At 44.4% G+C, this 10,617-nt stretch overlaps 1 protein-coding gene across 3 annotated transcripts in view; it reads right to left on the reverse strand.

Annotated features, from left to right (window-relative positions):
• Positions 1-484: 484 nt before the first annotated feature.
• Positions 485-10,617, reverse strand: part of gata2a (GATA binding protein 2a) — a 15,063-nt gene continuing 4,930 nt past the window's right edge. Inside the window, exons 1-6 of one of the 3 annotated variants that reach the window (XM_030052231.1) lie at positions 10,598-10,617; positions 9,902-10,320; positions 8,418-8,987; positions 4,994-5,139; positions 2,387-2,512; positions 485-1,697 (exon numbers count right to left, since the gene is read on the reverse strand). The exon at positions 10,598-10,617 is cut by the window's right edge and continues 90 nt beyond it. In XM_030052231.1, the coding sequence (XP_029908091.1) occupies positions 1,398-1,697; positions 2,387-2,512; positions 4,994-5,139; positions 8,418-8,987; positions 9,902-10,130 (1,371 nt within the window). In that variant the 5' untranslated portion in view covers positions 10,131-10,320; positions 10,598-10,617 and the 3' untranslated portion in view covers positions 485-1,397. Of the gene's footprint in view, positions 1,698-2,386; positions 2,513-4,993; positions 5,152-8,417; positions 8,988-9,901; positions 10,321-10,597 lie in introns of all 3 variants that reach the window. The other 2 variants (XM_030052229.1, XM_030052230.1) reach the window with 2 other exon arrangements.

A 10,617-nucleotide genomic window follows, 5' to 3' on the forward strand; every position in this document is an offset into this window, starting at 1 on the left:
ACTAAACACACAGCTCACTGTGCATTCGTTACGTACGGGAGCATTTTCGAAAAAAAGAAACGGGACTTGTGTGGGTTATCAGGATTGTATGCAAGTGTGTATGTATGGTTTGTGCATTTGTTTTTGAGTGTGTGTGAGTATGTGGATATGTGCATATGTATGACTGTGTGTGACTCAGGAGCCCTTCGCTCACCCTAGCATTGGAGCCTGCTGTCTGGGCACAAAGGTCCAGCCTGGGGCCTCTGCTCCACAAAGAAGCCTTCTCTGAACAGCGCTGAATCAAAGATAGGGGAGGAGCCCGACCAAAGCATTACCACGCTTAAGGGATCACAGAGCTTCCCTTGATACATCTGATATCACTTATGATTTTAATAATCAGGGCCCCTTCATTAAAACAAAAGTTTATTCTAAAGCTATATATATGTACATCAGAACAAGACAGAAAGAGGGAGACAGAGACTCAACTTAGGAGGCAGCAACGTCGTTTACCTCAGTATTAAACTTTATTTCTTTTGCTTTTGTGAGATGGAAAAAATGATAAAAACGTACAGCTCAGGGACAACATTTCATCTAAGATAGGTCAGTGTTTTCCTTTACGTAATATCCATGAAATTAAAATCATAACAGTTTCCATGTGTCTTTGACGAAAGCTTAAAGAGTGAAAATAAATTATCGTAGCAATAATTATAACATCAAATATAACAACAATAATAGCAATTAAGCGTTTATAAACACTCTATTTACTTGCGTCTTTTTTCTATAAAAGTCCGTCATTAAAAACACGTGAGCATTGTGGTGGTGTACAATCCAGCATGTGAGGAGAGTGGTGGTTTGTGGGTACTGTAGTCTGAGTCTGACTGGTTCACAACAGAGGTGTGTGGGTGCTTCAAGCTGGTTTTGAGACTTTCAGCACTGAAGAGTCTGGCAGTTTGTCCGCAGCAACTGTGGACAATACCCAGGAATGGACAGGGTGCACGTATCTCAATATATGACGAAACGGTCAGGAGGTGAGCACAGTGGTTCTTTTAAGACCTCTCGTGAGTCTCCTGTTACAGGGTCAAGGAGAGGTGGGTACCAAAGTGACTTAGTAAAAATAAGCAAAAAGAATGACAAGCGTCTCCATTCACTCCATTTCCGCAAGTCTTAGCCACCCGGGGACAAACAACTCCCTCTTTACATTAGCTCTCAACAGAGTCCAGTGACGTCTCGCTCTCAGTGAGGTCAGGCGGGACGCGACCTTCAGTCATAAAGTCCACAACTGAGAGTCCCTCCCCTCCAACCACTGTACATGAGGCGAGAAGTCAGCTCAGTTTTCACCGTGATGTGGAGGCCGTGTAGTGTTGATGGCAATGCGCGGGCTCCGAAGTGGAGGAGATCCTGATCTGGGGGGGGGGGCTTCAGTGAGGCTCAGCCCAGACCGGTGAGCGGCTGGAGTGGTGGGGGTGACCAAAGGAAGGGTGGATGGGCGTGGGAGTAGGCAGCATGTGTCCCGAGTGGCTAAAGGGGGGCAGGTGACCCATGTGGGTCATGTGGCCGGTGAGGCCCGGCGCGCTGCTGAAGGGGGAGGCCTTGTCATGCATGCACTTAGACAACTCATCAAAGCTGTCCCCTGCTCGCTTGTTTCTCTTGGACTTGCTGGACATCTTGCGGTTGCGTGTCTGGATGCCCTCTTTCTTCATGGTCAGGGGTCTGTTGACCTGTGGGGAGCAGCACATTAGCTGAAGGCGGGCCAGGCAACAACTTCACTGAGAGTATAAATAGTAGACCACAGCACTTTAAATTTACTTTCCAATTATTAGTTCCAGTGCTTTTAAATTGACAAATTTAAAATATCACCATAAGTGAGATATTGCGCTGTCAATTAAGATTTAACTGCACCACTTTCATGGCAGTATAATGGTTTGTGTAAGGAAAAATGCTATAAATGTTGAGCAGCTGATTTGCATATATAGCTCCATTATAAAGCCAGGCACGAGTGTCTTCTTTTTTTTTTTTTTTTTTGCTTTTGTCTCATTTAAAACCAAACACAACCCTCGCAGTTGATATGAATACATGGCGATGGAGGCCAGGCTGGAGCTGAAAGGGCCAGTCGCAGACAAATCCTCAACAATGTAACCGACGCCGTTACACTGAATGACAGTCCCACCCTGCAGCCTCTCCGGGGAGTCACGCCCCCCATTGAAACAACGATGGATTAATAAAAAAGACGACCGGTGGGTTCTGCTTGACAGGGTAAGCAGGCTTTCTTCCACACTCTCACAGTTCCCCTGCTACTAAATCGATAGCTGTCCGCCCACTTGACCGGTACCGACCAAGCAACAACCCCAAACCCTCCCACCCCACCCCCCGAAAAAAACAGTTAGTGCGCTTTTTTCTGGCTACTTACATTGTGCAGTTTATAGTAGAGGCCGCAGGCGTTGCACACCGGGTCTCCGTTCCCGTTGCGCCTCCACAGGGTGGTGGTGGTGGTCTGGCAGTTTGCACAGCAGGTGCCTGCACGTCTAGCAGCGGACTGAAGGAGGGAAAGAAAACGCAACGTGAATAATGAGCCATTCACACGCAATTCCATGAAGCCCGAAAGGTCAGCACGGACACTGAACTTGACATAAATGCGTTTTCTCATAATGAATACCGCGACCATTTGGCCTTCTTTCCTTGGCTTGCACATCAATAAATTCTGCTTTTGACGCTACTGCCAATTGCTGCCTCATTCCATTATTTCTAGTTTCACGCCGGACACGGGACAATGCGACACACAAAGTTTTCTTGGAGTTAAACGGCGGCGATTACAGTTGTTTTGAATGGGGGGTAATTCAGCTTTGGCCTCAGAACGAATCTGCAGAAAAGCATCAAAGCAAGCGCCACTTAGACTGGTAAAATTGCTTAAACTCTATATTTAATTAATTGCATAGGCCTATATGATTTGGCCTGGACCGTCGATGATCAAATTTTCCAATTTGCGCACTAATACATGCTGGCATTATTTCTACAGAATTCTTCGTATTTGCCCACCACTACTAAATCTGCCAATAATGATCATATTTAATGAATTAAAAAATAACATACACTGGCTAAAAATACTGTGTGGTAGCCTGCATTAATGGGTTATAACATAGGCCTTGTGTAAATCGCCCCTTTACCCCTGATCAAGGGGAACTGTCCCAGGCAGGGCGTCTAACCACGGTGTCCTGTCTGGCAATGTGCTCTCGCGTCCATTACGGATCAATTCTTCACACATAATAAGAAACATTAGCTTTACATGCAAGAACCCTCGGGCCCTTTGCAATGCAAGCAGCATCCAGTTTTTCCTTTTAATTAATTTCAGGTGGACTCGTTGCTATTGACCTCGAGAACAACAGCAGCCTTGGACGTTTTTTTGTGCAAAATAAAAATATATATATCTAAAATAAAAAATACGTCGCGCATTAAGACTGTGCCGCTGCCCACCGAGCGTGACAAACAAGAGAAGAACATAAATCCATTTATTTTCCAATCCCCGCCCCTTACGGTCTCTCTTCACACATAAGCGGGTCCTCCAGTGTTGTGATAATCTCTTTACAGTATATGTCAGTCTGGCCATAGAGAATGCAGCGGGCTGGTTGAAGGCGGAAACAGCCGGGAGCCTGGCTTCCTTATCTGGGCCGGGCAGATATCCGGATAGGAAACAACTGGATGCCCCTTTGAACACAACTCTGAAAACACTTGAGCTGAAAATGCAAAGGCTACAGCCACAGGGCCGACCCAATGGAAAATGTAATGGACTTTTCATGAGGAGGAACGAAATAGAGGTGGTCAAGGAAGAAAATGCAAAGAGAGAAGAAAAAAAAAGGCCAAGCCAGGCCCGTGCGAAATATCTTTACGGCATGTAACACTGGCTGTGGCGGTGGCAGATCAAAATCTCACGCCAAGGAGGACCATTAGTTATATAGGCTCCGCAGTGATGATGATGTGCGAATACGAGCTAATATATCTAATATAGGCTATTGACTTGTGTAACTGTAAAGCATAGCCGTTTTGACAGATTTAAGAGATTATTAACCAAACGTGGCCTATAATTAAGGATTTTTGCTATGAACCCCTAATTAATTATTTTTTATTGTATAATTATTATTGTTCTTATTAATAATTTTGATTAAGTCTATACTTGAAGCCCCACTTGGACATTCACAAACTTGCTCTAAAAATCTCAATTCAAACACATCAGCTCACAAATGTAGCCTAGGTTGTTAAATGGTTAAACGGATATTTTAATTTAGTGGAAATTATTTTAATTTCTCGCTATTTCTGAAAGACACAATTTGAATCAATGGAGGTCCTGAACTTTTATGCAGTGAAAAAGCAATCACTGTAATAAAAGGCATTTTTTTGTTTAATGTGGCCACTAATGTTTTTTTGGGGATTTACTCTAACATAAATGAACCATTAAAAATAATGGCACCATGAAAAGAAAATAATTCTAGTGACGCATTAAGGGGGAGAAAAATAAACAAATAAATGGGGTGGGTCATATCTTCCCCAAAATCATAAATAGTATGCCAATTCAGAGGCCAATAAATGACTTTATAATTGATAGCAGTCATAAAATGCACCAGTTATGCCGCAGAGAAACACTGTGTCTGCAGCCTCAGTGGTGATAATGATAGTGGTGCCTGTGCAGCTCTGGTGCAGTGGTACGCCCAGGGTGAGAGTTGTGTGTAGCCATGCTGCATTTCATTTACTCAAGTATGGTGTTAACTAAAGCAGCATGGGCATTGGTATCAGTAACAGTATCAGAAGTACCAGCAATAATGATAGCAGGAACAATGGCAATAGTAGCAGTATTGTAACAGGCCGTGCAGGGGGATCATCGGGGGGTGAGAGGGACACACAATTCCAGGAAGATCATAGGGAAAATATAACTTTCCTGGAATTGTGCTGCCGGCATCTGCTTTGTGCTCATATTTGGGTGCCTACTCTCAATTCGAAGCCACGGAGAGAGAGAATTAGGACTCACCAGTCTGCGTTTGGGCTTGATAAGAGGTCGGTTCTGGCCGTTCATCTTGTGGTACAGTCCGCAGGCGTTGCACAGGTAGTGGCCGGTACCATCCCGTCGCCAAAGGGGGGTGGAGGTGGCACCGCAGTTAACACACTCACGGCCCTCTGCATATAATTCAAGTGGAGGGAAGGACAATGGGAAATTTATATAATTAAAAAATTCACCATCCATCAGAACCAACATGACTTACACACAGATGTACAGCAGCTGGCCAGTCAAATCAGGCAACCACCATGCTGGATGAAATGAGCGGCCTTGGCTGGCCCTGCGACATAAGGTCAAAGCCTCTCTCGTGAGGATGCACGCTGACAATTTCCATATCAGCGTGCAGGTGTACCAGGTCTATATGCATGTCTTTTGTGCTGCTTGGGTGCAGGTTGGACCGTCATGGACACAGACACCTCTATGTAAACTGATCTCATATGGGGAGGCCAGAGACAGCCAGAACATGTCCAGAGGTGTCCAACAAGAAGAATGAGACACGCCATCAAATTAGGACTACATTATTCATCAGCTCAGTGGGCACCCATGAGAGGAAACATAAGTGTGTGGCGGTGGTATTAAATGTGCCGGACATTGTTGCAGTCTCTGATGAAAAGCTAGCTTGCCAGTTGCTCCTCTATGGCTGCACTTAATAATATTGAAATTGCGTTCAGATCAACATTATCGTTTTGATTGGGTTTGTTTTGTTTTTAAACAACACTGTCCAAATCCTGACAAACAAGACTTGCTGCGCACACTGTGGTTAAGGCCTTTTCACCTACTTCGACATCAGAAAGCTGCCGAAACCCCCCCCCCCCCAAAAAAAAACAACAGGAGACATTCCCACACGCCCGCCTCTCCCAAGCAGGTTTGAGTTCAGACAGCCTGTTGCTAAACCGACCGACCAATTCATTTAATTCAAGTATCCCTCTCTCCCTAGAGCATCATCTCATTATTCCTATTATAATGTCAGCGACACCCACAGTCCCACCCTTGCTTCACAATGGAATCTGGCCTGAGCAAAGCCAGCGGCCCTTTTGAAGTGCATTTACCTTGGTTCTTTTTACCACCCGCCTCTCTCTTGCAATATTTCGCAAGTGGAACAACCACATCAGTGCAAGGTCATTAACATCTAAAATATGTATCAGCAATGACTGACATATTGTGTAATGTTTAAATGTTGAAATGAGAAAAAACGGGAACCTGGGGGCCTCATGCAAAAAGGTGAAGAGGGTAAAGGACGGGAGTTGAAGTGGGCTAGCTGGAGTTATTTTACTTCTAGAGAACAGCAAAGGTGAGAGAGTAGTTCTGGTTTGAGGTTAGTTCAACAGGAAACTACACTGCTGTAAGGTATGTGCTGACAGCTAAAATGTCATTGTGGCATTTTATACAACAATCAATCACCATTACTGGCACTGGACATTGACTTTGATAGATAAGAGCCTTTTTTAATGTCGTGGCTGATATGTTTGTGTAACTGATTCAGGCAAAGCCCGGCCAGCTTCTTTTAAATGTCACAGTATAACATTTCTCCGCTACAATAGCTCACATTCACTTACATCATCAGTCAGAAAGAGCATTCCCTATGTGTATTATAAAGAGATGGAACAATGGTGACAAAAAATATTTAGAAACAGACAATTCCATGTAAACAGTCCCCTATTGCTCATCTTTCTGTTGTGTCCATTAATTCAGAGTGCAGTCACTGGCTGGAAACCGCTTAGGACCACAATGTAGGGAAATTACAGTCCCATTACCGGCCTGAGTTGTTTTTCAAATGTCTGCACAGTCAGGGCATAAACTCTAAGTATTCCACTTTACTCCGACTCAATCAGGTGTTTGTCCAGAGAGCCCTCTTGTAGCTGGAGTTTCATTAGAAACTATTCCAAATGGCTTTAAAATTTTGAGTAAAATTAAAGCAGTTATTATCTGCATTCTTGGCCACTATCGCCATGAGGCTACAAACCTAGAAATGATAGCCAGAGCAGCAGTGTTATATTGAATAATCTGATAGGAGAGGCAGATCTGTTGTGGACCTGGTCGCCTCCACACCATGTCAGTGCACTAGGCCAAGGCCATGCTAAAAAACACAAACAGCAGGGCTCTGTCGCCTGGGCTTTGTTAGTATTGGGAGAGCTGTGGGCGGGGTGGAGGTCGTGATTTGTTCACTTGGAGGTATACAGGATATGGCAGGAGCCAGAGCGTCGTGACTCCTGCATTTTTAAGCGTAATAAAGGCCACATTTAAAAGAAAACAAGCCGAGGCACAAAGGAGTATCCATCTGAGACTATATAAACTCACCAGTTAGAGAAGCCCCCACACTAATCTTTGTGTAAGCCAATGTAAAAGAAACGGACACAAAAAGATGTGGCAACTTTTCCTGTGTGCCGGGCTGTGTTTGATCAGCCAAAAAAACCGGTCACGCTATTGTCGCCGCATTCTTCTCTTTAAGGCGAACACAACATAAAGATATCTCGGCTATAAATAATTCATTAGCTTAATCTCTCACTCATCGTTTCACTTTCTTCCCTTTTAAGTCATTTCTCTCCTACTCCAAAACCGTTTAATCATGTTCAAGATGGCCCGGGACGTTTACGTTAGTAAATGGTTGACCCTGATTAGTCTGATTAGTTTCATGTTAAATTCCTCCCTAAATGACCCCTTTTAAGTGGATGGTGCTTACAAGAGGCGAGGAGTGCGATGGGACAAAGATAAGGGTCGCTGGGACAGGTTTGGAGAGGAGAGCGCCGCGGGGCAGAAGAGCCTGATATGGAAATTAGCACCCCTTTTTCAAGTGTCACACAAGACTAACAAGTAATGGTTTCAAGATTTGATATTTGCATTAAGAATTAGGCTACTGCAGGACCAGGAGTGTCTTGTACATATCAAAAGTTGACCTAAAGCCAGAGGCGTAACTTTACGAAACTCTGCGATGTGGAAAAGTCCCCGCTTCTAAAACCAACCTTGAAAGCTGCTTATATCAGCTTATCTTCTGGGGACAAAGTGGGACAATTAGTGATGACTGACAAGGTGTTATTATTTGGTCAACGTGATAAATTAATCTTAAAGCACGCCAAACGCACACGGCTTAGAGGGAACATTGGCCCTGAATGCACCAAGGGTATATTTTGTAGAAATAGCGTACCTTCCAAATAAATACTTTTTACCCTCATCATTCCAAAAACAAAAAATATCAGGATAAAATCGAATTTATACTTAATTTGGTAAAGCTACGGTGAGTGTAACACCTTACCACACCCAATTGACGCCCACGGGTAAACCAGAATTTATCTGGGTCCGAGAAACTTTATCTGTAAGTTAAACGTCTCACATTAAGTGCACGAATGCTGAAGGTTGTGTGTATTTCCCAGAGTAAAACTTGAAAAGACATGAAACTCACCTGAGCACGACCTGGCTTTGCTTTTACATTTGGGCGTAAAGCTGGAGGAAGATCCACCCAGCAGGCTCCCAGGGTGGAAGAGACTGCCGCTGTATTCGTGGGGTGTAGGCAGAGAGTATGTGGGGTAAGTTGGGATGGGATGGTGTGTGGCCGGCGTCTGGCTGTTCATCGAGGCCAGGCTGCTGCGGAGCGGACTACAGCTCTCCATTTTCATTCCGTCAGTCAGCTGGTATTTAATCGACTCTTTCTCGTCCATTCTCGTCGATGTGGAGGTCGGGGAGGTAGGACCTGGGTCTGGAGACACGTCTTTCGGAGGGGTAGGGGGAAAACTGTAGAGGTGCGGGCTGGAATGGGACGCCGGGGTGAGCGAGGACACCGGGGCCGTGCCGGAGCTGCTGCTGCAGGGATAGCCGGAGCCGGCGGGGTGCAAGCCGGGTTTGCTGAAGTGGCTGACCGCCCATGCGTTATGATGGTGGGCAGCAGACAGGGCTGCTTTCCCCGGGTCCAGCCAGGGAATACCGGGGCTGTGGATGAGGTGTGGTCGGCAAACCTGGTTCCCAGTGAGGCGAGCTGAAAATCAAAATAATCAGTTTAAAATGTGGGTCCTTTTTTTCTTCTTCTTTTCACTTTCACGCGTATTTTACGCACAAATACACCTCGGTGCCAAGGTCGACAAAGCAGAACAGAAAAACATCCATCTCACCTGTTGAATACTCCAAACTACTCAAATTAGACATTTAGTACTGACAGATTTAGATGTTTATAAAATTCTCCTAATTCTGTCGAAAACACAGCTTTCTGTGCCACTGATAAAATATCTCCCAATCAAAACATTTTCTTTTTAAAAGATATATTTAGCCTGCGCATTCGAACAATATAAAAGATTGTAAACTACTGTGAGTCCAAGGCCTACAGGCTGCAGAAAAGTACCCTGTCCTAGCTCCTACTCGCCTGGGCTATATCTTTTCATCGGCTGCAGCTCTCGGACTAAAGATTGTTATTAGTAAATTTGCGGTTTTTATTTTATATCCGGGAAGTGCCTCTCTCTCCCCCTCCAGAAACCCCTGCCCCAACAGCGAGGGGTTAAATGACATACTTCCCTTTCCTCTTGCTGTCATTTGCTAGAAATTCCTTTTATGATTGTGAAGTCAAGAAAAGCTCGTTTGATAGCAATCCACTGCACAACGCATACACAAGTGTGCATAGATTGTGAATTGTGATATATATATTTGTCAGTTTTATACTGTAAGCTGTCAAATATTCTGCATCCTCCCCATAAACAATATAAAATTAACAGCCTTCACAAACACAAAATTAATAACACACTCAAACCCACATACATTTCTGCGAACGTTGCTATTTGGGCAGTAAAGGTTTAAGAAAAAATCTAAATATTATTTAATTTAAACAAATCAATTATATAATCTCATCACACTGCAGGAACATCCCAAATAATGTGCTGAATTAAAGTCTTAAAGTCTTACCATGTGCTTGACTGTAAGTGACTCTTGCTCGGGAGTTGGTGTAGTAGGGGTTCCCTTGAGAGTCCAAGTGGTTCAGAAACATGTCAACTTCGTCCTGGGGCAATAAGGGCGCCATGGGCTCCATGTAGTTGTGGCTCAGACTGTGGTGGTGAGAGTCCGGGTGCTGGCCGTTTAGCACGGCATGGTGATGCGCCATCCACCGAGACTGATCGGCAGCTGCGACCTCCATGGTTAAGCTGGCCGCCTCCTTTCTTCTGAACGCGTTCTCTCTGCTGGGCTAAGACTTTGTTTACCTCCAAATGGAAGTTAGATCCCTCTCACAAATCTCAATAGTTCCTGGGCTGTGATGGTCTTGTCTGTTTATCTGCTTCAGAAATAGAATCCTTAAATCACCTGGTCTCCCCCTTTCTCACAGATACCTGCAATGAGACGAAAACAAAATGTTACAAGTCAATGTAAAAACACTGTGCAGCTCCAGCTCTTCTTCCATGCAAAGATGAAGCATCCTTGAGATTTTAATTTTATTATAGTTGTTGACACCACTGAAATAAACTTAGCCCACTTAGGGGTCGTAAGAATTACAAGAGGAGACGGTGAAAATAAAACTGCATTTCACAGCTGTCTCGATGTCGTGGCAATGCAATCCGTCTGCACAATCCGTGGAAGAACAGAAAAAAAAATGTTTCCTTTGGATACCTGTTGAAATGTTGATCAGC

The sequence above is a fragment of the Myripristis murdjan genome, chromosome 5 (genome assembly GCF_902150065.1).
Source record: "Myripristis murdjan chromosome 5, fMyrMur1.1, whole genome shotgun sequence".
NCBI lineage: Eukaryota > Metazoa > Chordata > Actinopteri > Holocentriformes > Holocentridae > Myripristis > Myripristis murdjan.